General features: G+C 34.4%; 1 protein-coding gene across 1 annotated transcript in view; it reads right to left on the bottom strand.

The window, feature by feature from the left end:
- NAV3 (neuron navigator 3) overlaps positions 1 to 17414 on the bottom strand; it is a 253471-nt gene that overhangs the window by 153915 nt on the left and 82142 nt on the right. The window contains exon 4 of the mRNA XM_017804448.1: positions 3092 to 3164. Within this exon, the coding sequence (XP_017659937.1) occupies positions 3092 to 3164 (73 nt within the window). The remainder of the gene's footprint in view (positions 1 to 3091; positions 3165 to 17414) is intronic.

Here is a 17414-nt window from a genome sequence, read left to right as displayed (position 1 = left end):
TTGTTTTTAAAAAAGGTGACTGTAATGCTCATGATAACATCGTTGAACTTTCAAATGATGAGATTTTATAGTTTTCTCTGTTATAATGCTATTTCAAAACTACAGCTTTCACACGAGGCTAACACAGCTACCTGAACAAAATTCTGGTGTTCCACAGTAAAGTTCCTATATCTTCCATTCCTTTCTTAGCCTTTCCCCAGCCTGAGATGAAGGTTTTAAAAGGATAATGCTATTCTTTGCTCATCTGTGATCTCTGTGTCAAAAAAGAAGCCTCAGGAGACTTTAATGAAATTATCTGCAGCATGTAGGTCTGTTCATAACCTCATTATTAGTTTTTTTTGGCACTGACCTTCTTGTGAAATGTTTTCATTAGACTCATAGACTTGTAACCTAACATGCAACACTACAGTCTTTCTGCATTCCCTGCAAGTCTAAATACTGAGCTGTGAGTCCTACACAGCTTTCTTAGGTAAATTTTCAAGCCAAATTTATAAACAATTACTGTTATATCCATGTCTTGTAAACCATACTAATTTTCTTTCAATAGGATTAGGTGGAATGTTAGTGCATACACTAACAGGCCAGCAAACACTGGAGCCCTGATGGTCACAACCTGCTCTTCAAAAGCAAACACCATCCTGGGCACTGAAATATACTTTTCAAAATGGATTTTTTTTCTCTGAGCATTCATGCTTTCTCATCTTCCCTGTGAAGATGCTGCAGGATCTTTGTTTCCCAGTGAGATCATCAGAGATACACAGAACTTTCTCAGAGCTACCAGACCTTTTAGGCAACCATTACTTTTGCATTCATGTTTGTTTCAGGACAGATCATTATCAAGAAATACAGAAAACTTATATTTAAAACTACCCTGAAATTACCCCCCAAAAACCATATAACTATCCGTTTTAAGCTGCTCTGTTTCTAGAAGATTTTCAGTACATGACACAAGTTTATTTGTTCTTATCATTTTGCATCACTTAATGTTCAGAAAAAGAATTCTTTGTTTGTTAAATTCCACTCATCATTTTTATCTTAAAATTTTGCACTTTTCGTGTTAAACTACATATTGTACTATTTCTAAAGAAGAAAGTTATGTTTTGAACTTTTTTTCTTTTCTACTTTTAAATGAGTTAAAGTTAGAAGATTTCTTGCAAACAAATATCCAGAAACTGCTAATGTGTATTAAACATATGCAGAGAAGAGGAGGGGAGTGTTTTTCTTTGTGGCAACTAGCTTATTATTTATCAATTGAGTTCTCAAGCAGAAATTCTGCAGTCAAGATTTGAAAATTACTTTTATTTTAGATCTCTTCATTCAAGTGTCCAAATGAGGTTTGTGAAATCTTCAAACCTTCCTAAGCTAATAGTTTATTGTTCAAGATTCTTTCTGGTCCAGTGGTAACACGACACGTTTACCAAACTATTACACAAAACTCATTTTCTTCTCCCCAAAAGAAATTATAATAATCATGATTATACATACTAAAAATGGTATATTTAATGGAATCACACTGTTGAAGTACTTTGAAGTAATACAAAGTAATATAAAGTAATACAAATAATACAAAGATATTAGTGGATTTACACCAGATTCATTACCAACTTCATAACAGCAAAATTACTTTAAACTTACTTCAGAACTCAGTAATAAAATTTGGTTTTGAATAATAATGAGCATTTTAAATCATAGTCCTTGCATTTAACCCCATGTAGTAGTATTGCTCTCAGTAGTATATGACCTTAAAGCTACACAGTTGAAGCTTATATCCTATTAAAATTATTTTCCAAAGCAAAACAAAGGTATGATTAAAGGCATGTATTACAGAATGCACACAGATTTTGATCTACCGAAGTACAAAAACTAAGTGTCATGCACCACCTCATGGTATTAACCAATGAAGAGTATTCTCGTTAAATAAATTCATGCTATTCATACATTTGATTGGTATTTTATATGCAAGTAAATATAGGCTGCACTAGAAAATTCAGTTTCTAAACAGGTTTGAGGTGAATGACAATATGCAAAATTTCAGTAAGCTCTTGTATCAAGATATCTACAGTATGTACAAAGGTTCTCTTGAATCACTTAAGGAGCTTTCCATAAGTTGACAGTCAAAGTGAATAGATAGTACATATCACAGCTGTGTTATACTTTCAAAGTCCTAGAAAGGTGGAGATGGTGAAAGATAATTCTGATTTAATTTAAAAAATCAAACAGTGGTTAGCATTCCAGATTTTTTCTCCATGAGTCTTCTAGAATTACAATGAAATTAACAACTCTGGGAAATTTTTGTTTTTCCTTTCAGCTTTTATTTGGGCTACAAACAAAATAAAAATACATCGTTCCATCTCATTAGTATGTTACCTTCAGCTGCCACAGAGGTCATAGGGACTTTGAAGGTGCATAGCACCTTGCAGAACTGCTTAATTTGTTACAGGACAAAGACTTATTTACATGTTATTCATTTACAAGAAAAATATTCACCTGCGTCTTACATTAGCAAGGCAAATATTACATAATAATTAACGCAACTGATATTTATAATGGTTTTGATTTATTTGTAACCGTATTAGGCAATCACTAGAGGTGACTAATACAGCAGAATAACAGAAGCAGCAAGATCATTCACTCTTAATAGATCACATCAAAGGAATACTATAATTTTCAGGCACATCCTGACAGCATTACTAGTAATAATAAATTTGCTAAAACAAATAGACTTCCCTTATTTTACTTAACTGAGCAAGATTCTCATATCCTTGTTTGCTGTTTTGAATCACGTATATGAATAAGTTAAAATTTATGCTTGGGAAACTCTGTGCCTATCTAATATTATGGAGGTAACATGAAAAGATTAATACTATTGAAAAAGTATCATTTTAAAACATCATCTCAAGCTTCATAAACATTGAACTTCTTGGTTCAATTTCAAGGGAAAAATTAAAATGAAACTCGCTATCACTAATCTAAATTTGCATGCTGTTCAAGACAGCTAGAGATAGGTACTTCGGTGCAAATAATTTGTGTTAAGAAATTTAGTTTTCAGAAGAAAACACTATTATTTGTTCTGATGATTTGTTTCTCTTACCTTCTGCAGAAAGACCTTGGACATTTACGCCTCTGGCTGCCAGAAAGCTAAGGCAGACATCAACATTCTCAATCTGTAATATGAATAGAAATAACAAGCAGCATAAGACTATTTTACAAAATGTAGAAATGAAGGGAGAGGAAAAAAAAAAGAAACTGCTAAGGAATGAATACTTTACATTCATTGCATACTGCAGCTCTTTACCAAAGTTTAGCAAGAATGATTACTGCTAATTGGGGAACTGATATAAAGCTTTCATTGTCCGCTTTGGTGCTTAAAAACAATTCACAAATGCCTGATCCAGAATGGCATGCTGGCAACTCAGCAACCCACCTAGTTAACATAAAACTGGATTTTATACGCTAAAAACAAGCAGTGATGAAAGCATGCATAGAGAATTAGACACTGAGTATATGTCTGGAGATGGGAGCATATGAGTTTACTAAAAAATTTAAGCAAAAAAACTCTAACAAATGTGTTAGCAAAGGTACTTTCTTGGGATGTTGTAGGATTCTGTGAAAATGATGTCACATTAGTGGTTGATTCTCCAAATTTTTTCCTTCAAATCTTATGCTAAATAATTTTAATTTATTTAATGTTTATGCTCCTTGGAAGTGTTCTTGCTTAGTAAAGAATATGGTGCTGACTTCTGTTGGTGATTTAGAAGAAATCTACAGTTACCACAGAGAATTTTAGATATGAAAATGTAGATCAATAAAAGGATGAAACTTCTGCTTCTAAAATGAGTAACCAGAGAATTAATTTGACTGCTTTCATATGTCTATTTCTAACAGATGAGGAAGACAGAATGTTCCAAAAGATTCTCAAGTCATCATTCTCAACTGATTACCGCAGTCCTTCCCCAATACTTCCTCCAAATGAAGTATTTGCTTCATTTGATCTATAAAGCAAATACTCAGCTATAAATGTAAAACCATTTAACAACTTTTGTCTATAAATATGTTGATATGAAAACAGAAAAAGTATGTAAAGAAAGGTTCTATGTCAAGTGGTTTCAACAGATTTGATTATAATATACATTTTTAAGGTTGATGGATTTTTTCAATGCAATTAGGATCACAAAAATAAAATTTTAAGAATATATTTTAAATATATATTTGCATTGGAGAACATTAAAAATAAAGAAATGAATATTCAACACTAAAAATATAACCCTGCAGTAGCTCAATCCATATAGGTAATTTTATTTGCATGTTTGTATATTTACAATGCCTCATACAGAAAATTTTCAACCATCAAAACAAAGGGGTAAATTCATTCCTTGAATGAAAATTACTTAATCCTTGGCAGTATCTTTTCTCACCCAGGACTACTGTCATCTTTCTATGATTGCAGCTATGACACTATTTGCAGAAGATGGTAGTAGCTGAAAGGATATAAATATTGTTTTTACTACTGACCCTAGAAATATATATTATGAGTTCACAGACTGTCTTGATCCACAAATAGTATATATAGATTTATAAATACCTGCAAAACTTTTAGATATGCTTTTTAAGGACAATAAATGTCAAAACATTAGTAAACACATCTTTTAAAAAGTCTTTTCAAATGTTGAATTCAAGGACACGTTAATATTTACAGGGAATGATGAATAATCTCTTTCCTTAATCGATTACAGGAAAAAAAAAAAGTCCAAAATCTGCAGCTAAACTGATGAAAGTTGCTAAAAAAATTGGGGTTTACCATAAAGTTTCTATAAACCAGTTTCACAGGTGTTGCCAATTTTCACAGCTGTGAATGTGGAATAACCATCCTAAAATCAATGGGATTACTCCAGGTCTGGCCCAGCACAGCAATTGCAGAAACCCAGGCATTAACTCTGTCACTGTCTTAAATGTTTGTGTAGTTTTACAGCATGAAAAAACCCACATTAACTAGGTCATTTTGTTAAGATATAGAGATGTGACACAGCTAAATCAGTTGCAACTTGACTGCAGCTAAAATAGGAAGATCTGCTTCTTCCTCACCTCTTCTTCCTCCCAGGTGTGGGGCCCTGCTGCTGCTGCCTTTGCTGGGTTTCAGCGCTTCTCTGAGCACACCAGGAGCTCCGTGCAGAAAACTTGCCCAACAAAAAGGCAAATGTATTTTAGTCACTCCAGTCTGCTATGCAATCAGATAAGCACAGGAGTCAGCAGAGGGGAAGGTGTGTCCCAGCATGAGTAAGGCATGGTTTGGGAGAGTAAAGGGGAGGTGGGAAGGAGGGACAGGCAGATGGTGTCACTCTTGGTGGCAGCAACAAGGGAGCTGAGCTGGCTCAGCCCTGACCTCCAACTACACCCCTGCATCAGTCCTGAAAATAATGCATATGATGATAATATTTCTACTCAAACTGTAAACAATGTCAACTGCATACTAAAAAAAATTGAATGGGATTTTTCCTGTCCTGAAAAATTTAAAAGAAATGAAGATTTTTTTGTATATTAGCTGTATAACTCAGTGTTTCCTTGAACTTTCGAATCAACCATAATGCAGTATCAACTACTTCCAAAGGTGGGAAATTCTGCTCTATAACGTAGTACCGGAAGCCAAATGGAGAAAAAAATAAAAGGAGAAAAAGAAATAAAAATCAGACCAAAATGAGTAGCATCCGTCTCCAAATAACTGAAAAAATATTTCCTAGCACATATTCTAGGTTAACCAAGACATTTTTCATAATGAGCATGTCCCCTCTGCAGTAGTTCAGGAGCTATAAAAACCCCCTAGTTTATTGGAGAACATTTAAGCCCTAATGTGCTGTGAAAACATCTCAATATCTATCTTCAATACTGAATACTTAGTAAATAGTAAGACTAATACATAAATCTTCACACACATTTAAGGTGAAAAATATCCTACAGAGATGGCGCCTGGTTACTTTACGAGTCTACTTCTACAGCATGTGTCTTTGAAGTAATTTCTTAAACTCTCAGACAAAGCTAATAATTACCACTAACACCAGTGACTCGATATGCTGCAGAACTACAAAGCAAATTCTGTTTTACTTCGCAGTTCACCAAGAGAACTATTACAGAAGCTGCAGGTCCAAAGTCACCCTTCTGGTGCTGGTGGTGTATGAAGCAATAGCAGTGGCCAACTTTCAGACAATAGACTGGAGTTGCACTGTTAGCCTTATAATAAAGTCTTGTTTTGACTTGTGAATTGAGCAAGTTTGGTGTGGCAGCTCACAACCACACAATACACTGAAAATGTCAGAAAACAACTCTCGCAGTTTTCTGATAATAACAGCAGTTACTATACAACCCTCAGAAACTGTTAGGGGTCTCAATGAGACATGCATGAATACATCCTTGGGTTGTTTTCACTTTCTTTCCTCTGCAGTCTAGAATATGTTAGCCTTAAAGTTGTCCCAACTGAAAGTTTTAGTGTGTCTCTAAATATTGCTTTAATTACCTACTTCTTGCCTTGGCAAACCACAGTCATTCTTTGAACTCAAACCCAAGCGTCCCCAAACACTTTTTCTTCAAACTTACTCACAGATGAGAGTGATTTTGCAATTACAAAAGTTCTAAGAGATTTCAAGCAACTTCTACTCCTCAGTACTGTTTCAATCAAGAGTAGTATGAATTCCTGAAGTCCATGTTTATTTAAGTAGTTAGTGATGAGGTTGTTATACACTGGGGTAAACTCCTCCTAGAGCTGGCATTGTATATGTACAATTCTACCTGCTTATATATCAATGGACAACGATTTTGTAGTGTGACACAACAGAAAAATTTTGTATCTTACATATCACCACACTTGTGTATCTTACATATAAACAAAATTTTGAAGTGGATTTTGCTTGCAAAAAGAACTATTTTATAACTGAGATTATATTTAACATTATAGTGAATAGTATAATCAGAATTACAAAGTTTTATAGCAGAAGATATGGCTCATTACAGTACAGAATTCAGGATATTGAGATTGACACCAAATCTTACATAACAAGACAGAGAACAGTCACTCAAATTTGCTTGTACAAGTAGATGTTGCCAAGATCAGACTGTTTTTGAACCATTCTCCATCACTGTCAACACCCAATTTTTTTTTTTGTTCCAAGGCAATTATTTTATAGAAAGGTTCAAAAGAGTAGAAGGGCAGCACGTTGAATAGTAGACCTGCCACATTAAAAACCTTAAAAACTATAAATAGGATAAGGAATTAATGATATAATAAACCTTCACTGCCATATAGATATTTGCCATTTAACTATTCAATTAAGCAGCTGAAAGTCAATCAACACTACATGAGATTGCTTTTCAGAGGTAACAAAAACATAATTCTGAAAACTAATCCCTTCCTTATCTAAAGTCAAGAATAATGTGTCCAACTCTGAAATGTAGCTACAGCATTGTTGGTAAAGATGAACTCAGCTAAGAGGACGATAATTTAGGAATTAAGATTTTTAGGCATCAATCAGGTAAATAACACCATTTGATGCTTTATAAATTAAGCCTACTGAGTTATGCTTACAATATACTAAGCTTCTTTCATAAATGTGATCCTTTTAATACTATTCATACCCACAGCATCATGAAAAAAGCACCTGAAATACTTAACACCATAAATATTAGTGAGTTCCAAGATATTTTTACACTCACATTTAAGGGGTTATAGTCCAAATGATGATGTACAAATAAGCAGAAATGTCACAACTCTGATACTATTAATACATTAGGTGGCATGTAAAGAAGATACATTGTAAATCTGCTGTCATAGATTACATCCTGTAGTTGTAAGTAATCTGCTTTTGACTGAAAGCTATTTGAAATTTCACTGACAGAAAAAAATCACTAAACCAGATCGGGGACTTGCATGTAGATAAACAGTAGTACTTAATACCCAGCAGTTAGCAGACTTGCAGGAAGAGTTAATTTCTGGGATATACTCACCAGTAACTCAATATATAGAATATGTCTATTTATTACAATTATTTTTGCTGTTGTCACGATTAGCTTTCATCTCCTTTGTCTGGAGACAACGCTTTCTTCACTTCCAAAATAAATTTAATTGTGGGATGCTCAGAAGACTAACACAGCAATATGTTTTTCTGTATGTGTAAGACACTCTGAAAAATATGTTGCTTTGACTAACCCTCTTATTAAGTTTATGTCAATATAGTTTACAAGAACACGTATACACATGTATACCATATACACAAGTTAGTTGCTATTTGCCTGCTTTGGGCTGTTTTCTTTCTGAAGAATGGGACACCTTATAAAAATGACACATTACCATTACAGAATGCTTCTATACATATACACACTTAAATACTCTTGATTATTTTGCCAGCAAAAGTAAAAGAGTAATTTCTGTTAGCGCTTCATTTAGTGCTATCTTCCATAGCTGTGTGTGTGTGTTTTAACATTCTAATTCTTGACCCAAAGCCTGAGATAAAATTTGGCAAAGGACTTGCTCTGTAGAAATTTTCTAATGTTGCTGACGGCTGATTAAGGGCACTCATGAAAACAGTATTCCACAGAAATCCAGAGAATCATGTACTCACTCTTCAGTATTCAGTACCTTTTTATATATTTTTAATACAAATATTAAATAGTACTCATTTGAGGTTGGTATTATGACATGATATAGTCTGTGTCACAATAACTGTATTTAAAACACACTTTACCAGCAAGGTTTCTTCCTAAATTTCCCCAGAGTATTAACCTGAGTTAAGACATGTATTTGACTCTTTCTTTCATATCTATATTTATTATTAACTCAATTTGTGGAGGTCAACGGATTTAAATGAATGCAGAATAGGAAAATAATGTTGTTACATAGCTCATTCTCTTTCAAGTTCTGTAGCACTAGGACAATCAAAATCAAATAAAAATAAAATTCAGGCCTTAAAGGTAGCAACCTGGACTCTAAATATTCACAATACACATTCTGCATAAAATAATGAAATTATAAAATGGAAAAGCAGATCCTATTTTTTTGATTTTCACAGGAATCAGTCATGGAAGGAGACACAAAAGCTTTTGAGTTCTAGATGCTTTGTATTAGGTGAAGTGCTAGTGACCTGGTATCACTTGCAGGCTCTAAAAAGATCAGGTGTTCAGGCAAGAAATCGAGATGCCTTCATGAGTGAATAAAAGCATTTTTGGTGCATGTGTTGGAGCTGACAAGAGAACAAAACTGTCCACGTAGATTTAGTTACATAGAATGATCTGGAGGAAACTGGAAATATTTCCAGGTGGAAAGATCTAAACTCTGATTTTCCCTTGTCTAATAGAGTGTAGTATGAGAATTGGCCATGTACACTCTCATAGGTCCATGTTTCATTCTCACGCAAGCACTGCCTAAAAGGACTATTTTTGGCCAAATGCATAATCTTTCACAACATGATATGCCTAAAGCTGTTCTCAGGGATTGAAAAGGACAAGTTTATTTCACTTTCTGTTCTTAATTGACGCATCCATTGCAGACATTGTTGACTTGTTGACAACTCAGTGGTGATGTGGGAAACACCCAGATTTTCCATGTTGTAACTTTGTTTCTTCTGGGTTTTCTTCCCAGCCAGTTTCACTAGTTTGTATTCATGTTCTGCCACTCCCTAAAACAAAGAGCTACAAAGTTACCAGATAGAGATATTAAGAGGAACTGTTTGCAGTTCTATAGTAATGCATGTTTTTATCCTCAGTTGTATCTTTCAGATTATTTAACAAAGCTAGGCTTCATAAAACAGACAGGTGGACATTCAGGTCTTTTCACTGTGTATAAAATAGGTACAGGTCAAATACTTCCTTCCACAAAAAAAAAAAAAACCAACTCAAGAACTTTGTCCATTTCAGTGGTAACTGAATGCACTATTATTTACTTACTACCATGCTTGCTTTGCACTTACTTATATGTACTATTATTTTCTAAGGCTGAGTATTGGGCCCAAACGCCCATTTCTGATAGCTGACTTACTCCCAGGAGGTTCAGCTGAAGAAGTCAAAAGCACCATTCAGATTAAAACTTGTATATACTTATCACAACACTCAGTAGTAGGAATTCCCTGTTTTTCATTTTAAAACAGATATTCATCACACCTGAACACTTTAGAGTTCTCTTTAGAAAAATCTGCAACTGGTAATACAACTAAAAAATAAAAAACCCCTAATGCTTTCATAATTGTACATGGTGGGATAAAATGTATCTAATCCTTAAAAAGTAAGCAATTATAATTTATTTTTATAACATATGGTAATATTTCTTTCAACTATTTGTAAAGTACCATGATAAGAAACACCTTCTATGCCCCGTGCTTCATTTCATTTGACACTGTTATTAATGTACTTGTTTTCTGTGAAAATTCGTCATAAAATTTTATTTGCAAAACTGTTGTAGCATTTTCATTACACTGTATTTCTGTATGTTATCCACAATCACTGATTCCTCGGTATTCTAAAAGGGAGGATCCTTCTGTAGAAAGCTTTTTTTTTTTTAATTTAAGAGTAGGGTTAAAGACTTTCAAAAGGAACAATGTGAAATAGACTTATATAGGCTCATTTTACAAATATTATAATGGAACTATAACAAGCAGACTTTTCTTTTTTTAATATTGTGCGAGTTAAACTAGTTTAACACAACCAAAAACAAGACAGCTGCTTTCTTGTCTCTTGCATATTTAAAGTTGAGTGTGCTTGTTAACATATATACATGTTCATGCTAAAATAATTACAGATTTTTATTTTTGAGCAAGACTGTCTGAAAGTTGTATATTTCCATGAAGATTCCTTGTGAAGAAACTGTACACAGTAAAGTTTATTACAGTACTATGTAATAAAAAAATATTTTTTACTACTACTTAATAAGGATACTTTGAAGAGCAGAGAATACACACAAATTCTTCCAAATCTGAAAGTAAATACAATGGGAAGAAATGTGGCCCAGAGTAATGTAAAACATATAGTGACTCTTCCGAGGAAGCTCTTTAGTTTCAAATTTTCTCTGTGGAAGATGCTGGTATGGCAGGCTGCATTTCACTACTGAAACAGTGAAATTTGCCATGAACTCTCAGTTTCTCTTGTACAAATGGGGAAATTTGAAGAAAGGGAAAATGAAGAAATAAAAAACAGTCTCAAAAATCGCATTATTTATTTTCCGATAATCTATTTCCCTCAAGCTCCTAGCACGGTAGATTATTGCAATAACTTTTTGCAACTACGCTGGAAGGCAATATCAAGTCTCCATGCGTGGTGTAAATTTGAAAACCCACCCAGATAAAACAGGTGTTAACAGTCCTCCTGGGAGATATTTAGTGCATTCTGCTGACTTCCTGTTGCATGTGGCCTAGATCAAGTCACATTCCAGGTTTCTATCAAAATTATAATGCATTTTCAGAGGGTTAAGCAGAATACACTGACATGTAAACACATTGGGATTAACTATTTTCTAGCAAACTCTTCATTATTTGCAATAGAATAATTTAAGGAGCGTTCAATAAAAATAACTATCAGTGAACCGTGTAAATTCATTCCAAAACACTGTTCCAAGCTAAGCATTGACTTTGCAATAAGAGACTGTATATGCAAATTAAAAACTGATTTACTGGAGGTATTTGGGGAGAATTTTACCTTAGAGAATAATAACTACTGGTATGTAGAAAGCCTCCCAGGCAAAAATTTTTAGGAAATGATGCTGGAGTTATTTAATTACTAGCTACTTTTTGAGGAAAGGATGATGATGTTATTCAAAACTGAAATACCTTCAACTTCCTTTTCCAACAGATATTAGGGAACATGCACATCAAATTCTTCCAACATGCAGTCCAAACACAAAATATGACCAGTAAACCCAGAAATGTGAAAACAAATTAACTTCTCAAATACTTGGAGAATTCAACAGACATATGTACTGACAAAAGAATGTATGAGGTCACTGCTGAGGTCAATGTACGAGCTGGGGTGTGTATTGTTTTTAAGAAAATGCTGCAGTGGGATACGGTTCCCTTCTGGCACGAATTACTGTCAGCCCTGTCAAGAACACAAATCTGACAATTAATGTTGCAGGTTTTTCACCTAGCCCCTGACTTGGTGCTTGGAAAACTTGGGGTGAATATAGTTTCTGGTGAATTGGTGAATTTTTTGTTGTTTTTTTTTTCTTTCCTTGTTTGTAAACATCAACAAGTTAGTAAATAATGTAGTTATTCAAAATAAAAATTATTGATCCTAATCATAATTTTTACATGGTCAAACATATATTTCTGCTGTGCTGGCCATTTTCATATAAAACCCAAAAAAGCTCTATCCACAAACACCTGAAACCCCCAGCACATAAAAGAATGAAAAATTTTACTCTGATCATCTATATAATGGTGTCATCTTGCTTCCCATCTTCCTTTCTTACCCATTCTTCCTTCTGTGTCCTGTCTGCATTTGTTCTCCCCATTTCTATACAGTAGTCTCTGCAGCAGACATTGTAAAGCACAAAATACAACAATGGCAATTTCTGAAGTGCTTTTGTGCCGCTATATTAGAAATTGTGAGAAGAAAGTGTTGGAATTTTGATTGGAATATAGTGCTGGATTTGGATTCAGAAAACCATGGATGTATTTCAATACCTTGCAGAAATTTCTTAGAAAGCTAAAATACAACTTCACAGCAGTCACAGATGAAAAGACCAGTTACTTCCAGTGTCTGAAAGTAACTCACTACTTCAGTGCTCTGATCTCTGCAGGCCTGTGGCCACCAATGCTGTGAAAGCGTCCTATACACATACTAAGAACACAAAATTGAAGATAAATACTACCCTGGGAGACCTTTTTTAAGGAAATGATAAAAAGCTCTGTTTAAACACAGTGTTTCTTAAAGCAATGCTCCAATTTAGTGAGCCTGTTTACAATCTTTTTTTAATTATGCAACACTTCTGAGTCAGCAAGGTACCAAAGTCTAAATATTTATGACTAAATATTTATGGAACTTGGAAACTTCCAAAAATTGGAGGGCAATGTGAAAATGCACGCTTCTTAAAAACAGAGAAGTTTCTCTCCATTAGGCCAAAAGAGAGTTACAACAGTGTTCATTTACTAGATTTAACTAAACCTTTGAAAACATTCCAGTTATCTCTTTGACCACTATTTACCACATAGTAACCTCATTTAGCTTACTCAAAAAAGCAGCTTTTAGAAATAAGGGCAATTACAACCAGTGATGGAATGAATCCTTTAAAAAATAAGTAAGCAGGTAAACCATGGGGCATTTCACTTCATCTCTTGAACTTTGCAATTGGAATCCATCCAGACATACTTTGTACTGTATGAACCCTCCCTCTTGACTACACCAGGAGTCTTACTGCTACAGCTTGCGAAGGAGAGGCACTGACAGTTTGCTCCTATCCTTCTGGCCTTTTGATTTTATAAACATTCTGATTTTTTTTAATTAGATATATTTTCCACATTACCCTAGAATGCAATTGAGCTCATCAAAAGAAAAGTAATAAGAAATACTTGTTATTAGCAAAAAAGTACAGCCCAGAAAATTTCTGTAGGATGTGTCTGGTCCTCTGCCTGGAACTTAAAGTCCTTGGAAAGATATATACATGAGATGACATAAGTTACTGGTTTTCCTTTATGTTTAATTTTCATATTACTGACTCAAATTGATCTAAGCGCTAAAGAAAAAGACAAAAAAATTGATGACAAATTGATGTCATAGGTTATTAAAACTATTCAGATTAAACCAGACATCTTTAAAAGCCATAGAGATAATAAGTAGACTCATATTCAAGCTTTCACTTTTGCTAGTGTACATGAACATCATATTTTAAATCATGTTTAGCATAATATACATAGGAATATTAGGCCATGCTATATGTTTTCACATCATGCTTCTAAACAGATTTCGCACTTGCCTATCTCTTCACAACTTTCTCATAACTATGGGAAGAATTTTTCACGTTTTAACAAGATCTAGTGTCTAGATTCTCAGTCAAGGAAAACAAAAGCACCTGGAACCACAGAAGGCAGTGGGATATATGCTTGTAAACTCGTAGGCTCACCAGGGTTAGATTTTTTTTAATTGATTTCTCAGCCAAAGAGAGAAATGTTAGAAGTGCTCAAGTCTATAAAATGAAGCCTTAACAAGCACTTACTGCTTGTTGTCACTTCACTTCCAGTTGTAGACAATGAAGTGTAAACTGTACGAGGAAACAATTTTTTAAATAGTTATCCAAGTGTTTTCAAGTTTAAAAATACAGCCAGTAATACTTGAAAAAAATAAGCATTTACTGGGCTTTAGAGGGGGACATATCGTTACATACATTAATTTATATGACGCAACAATAGCAATCTTGCAAATTTGTTCATGCCAAAAAATCCCAATAGAAGCCTTATATATACAAGAACTGTGAAAACACCCTTGCACATATGTTTACTCTGGAGTGTTACTGCTGATCTGTCCATGAACTAAGCAAGAGCTTTAAGAAAAAAAAACAACAAACACTTAATTTGTTGTTATTGGGAGGAATTACTGAGAAAATCTGTGAGTGACAGGCAAAACAACTCACAAGGCTGGGATACCAGTTAGCTAGTTATGTGTACAGTTAGAGTACAGAAAACTATAACTAACTTCATGAGCTATTATTTATTTCAAATACAAATAGGTCTCAGCTCTCAAGTGTGGAAACCAAGGGACAAAGAAAATTCTTGTGGTATTTTTTCTCCAGAGGAGGATGTCATTGGTACACTCCCAATGTAACCTAAAGAAACTCTGAAGAATCAAGAGATATGAATAATTCAAACAAGGTTATAATTAGCTGACAATACAAGCCTACACGAAACACATTCTAATTATTATAGAATTAAAGACTGCCAAAAGCTACAAGCTAAAATACAAACACATTTTTATTTCAAGAAGACTGTTCAGATTCAACTTTCAGGACTTTGCAAGTTTGGTGCTGGCCCATATGCCACCTGAAAGAGTTGCTAAGAACTGCATAGGTAAAGAAATGCTTTAAGTTGATATAAACTATTAAAAAAGCAAAACATATGTGACCAGTTTGTGAGATTGAATACAATGCAACCAAGTCCTGACAAATAAAAAAATGCCTTGGACTGACTCTGAAACTGAACTCTACCCAGACTAATTTATATCCAGACACTGGGCCAACTTAAAATAAGTTCAACTGGAAATAAGTATAGCTCTGATTTATGTCATATGGTCATCTGTTTATCATATGGTCAGCAGACTCTTCAGACTAGGAGTGTTTTAAATAATTCCTGCACATCAGAAAGCTGCCAAATATATTACAGTATTTATACTTATACTATTTATTTCTGCTTAAACAAAAATAGTTGTACTGTATTCTAACTATTTGTGTATTAAGTTTCAGGTCATAGTGGATTTAAACAGACAAGTTACATAAAAAAAATAAAATAAGAAGTTTGCGTTAATATTTTAATTAACCTGATCAAAAGCCTTAACATGAAAAGGGATTAGTTAATGCTGTTGAAATAAGCAGTCTTTGTGATAACTTGCATGTTCTGCTGCTAGCTTAAGCCAATTTACCCTTGTGTACCTTAATAGTATTGCCCATTATCAGCTGTAACAGAGTTTACATTTAGAGTTAACATTGGTACTTAAGTCCAGTTCAATGTTGCCAAAATCTTTACTAACACAGAATTTCAGCTGCCTCATGATATCTCATGCCATTTCAGAGTGGTCTGACCCACGGGCTCTTGACCGCAGGAAAAGGATGGCAGAGCAGTAATCTCAATAAGTGAAAAAACCATGACTACTCTACACCTGGTCCCATGGCTGTGCACATGATTGTAGGAGACACAAAATACTTTGTGAGAAACACAGCATTCTTCATTTTGACATTTCATGGAATATATGGTGACCAAAACAGTAGTGCATAAATGTATACTGAAAGAACAGGCAAAGAAGTACCCTCTAACTCCCTAACATAGTCAGTTTAGATATTGGTGTAAGAGAAGGGAAATGGAGAAAAAAAATTGCCAGGGTCACTTGTTTTTGCCTACATCACATTGCCATTCTCAGAGACGGAATGACCTGATGGACCACTGCTAAATGTTATTTGTCAGCACATTTGCCAGCAACAGCACATCGGGGAGAGGCTGTAAGTGGAAGGGATTTGCAGTAGTGTTCAAAGAGGAGTTTATTCTCTGAGTATAACTACTGGTAAAGAAAATAGCAAGGTTAAATGGGTTAGAGTTCATAAAAGTCAAGGAACTCCAAAATGGTGAGTATGTAAAAGACCCTGTAAAATCAAGCGGATTTGGCATTCTTTCCATGAAACAGTCTAGCACTTAGCTGCAGCAGATGTAGGCAGCTTCTGTTCCAGCAAAGATCAAGGGCAGAGTGAAGAAATACATCTGGACAGATCACAGTAGTTTCAGTATACACCTACTTTCATTCTTTCTCTTCATTTTCTAACATTGTAATTATATTGTATTCTGGATGTAATGCAATACCACTGAAAAATTCCAAACTTCCTGTGGCAACAAATTTTTGATATTTACTTTCTAGCAGAAAAGCAGGAGGAGGTTGTCAAGTCCTTTTAATGAACATTGTAATTTTAAATGTAGTAGGTCAGGATGCTTTTTGTTGCCACATTAGTTTGTAATTAACAGAATAGATTGTTGGGACAGTCTATGTTACTTTATTATCCTCATGTCTTACAAAGTCTTTGCTATAACACCAAGCTTTGAAATACCAGGTATATATAATGGCTAAAAGATGATTCAGTGATAAGCACTGCCACCGAGGCATAAGGTACTACACAATACCTCCAAAAGCTTGACTATTTGTTGGATAGTGTTTATTTTAATTTTAAGCACATGTAAGGGCTTAAACTTACAGGAGGTGAGTCTTCCTTCCTCCCTCCCTTCTGCAGATAACTTCACAACATAAACCTTGTTCCATCCTAACATTGCTAGTTACCATCCCTTTCCTTTCCATTAATTACAACGGAAGTCAAAATTTGTTGCTTTCTGGCACCCTCTGCTGCTTTACACATTACACCACAGACAGCATTTTATGGATAGTTGCACAGTTCCTGTATCTCCATTAAAACATCTTCCTAGTAGTTGCATTTCCCAGACCAACCAAATAAAAGCTGACGATATTCATACTTGGTGTGCCCTCATTCATTGTTTGTAGATGTTGATGCTTAATTCTCAAAATCTGTCTAGTAGCTCTTTTCTAAACTTAATCTGGACTCATCCTAAGGAACAGAGATAGTAGGTCTGGCAAATCTGTAGAAGAGTAGCCATCTCATGCTCTAACAGATGTCCAGATAACACACTTCCCAGAATTTGGAAGCTCCCACAAACTTTCATTCACAAATGAGAGCTAGAAAGAGT

This window comes from Lepidothrix coronata, unplaced genomic scaffold (genome assembly GCF_001604755.1).
Source record: "Lepidothrix coronata isolate B3197 unplaced genomic scaffold, Lepidothrix_coronata-1.0 Scaffold9, whole genome shotgun sequence".
Lineage (NCBI taxonomy): Eukaryota > Metazoa > Chordata > Aves > Passeriformes > Pipridae > Lepidothrix > Lepidothrix coronata.
Note: the sequence above shows the minus strand (reverse complement) of the source record. Positions and strands in the feature narration are given on the sequence as shown.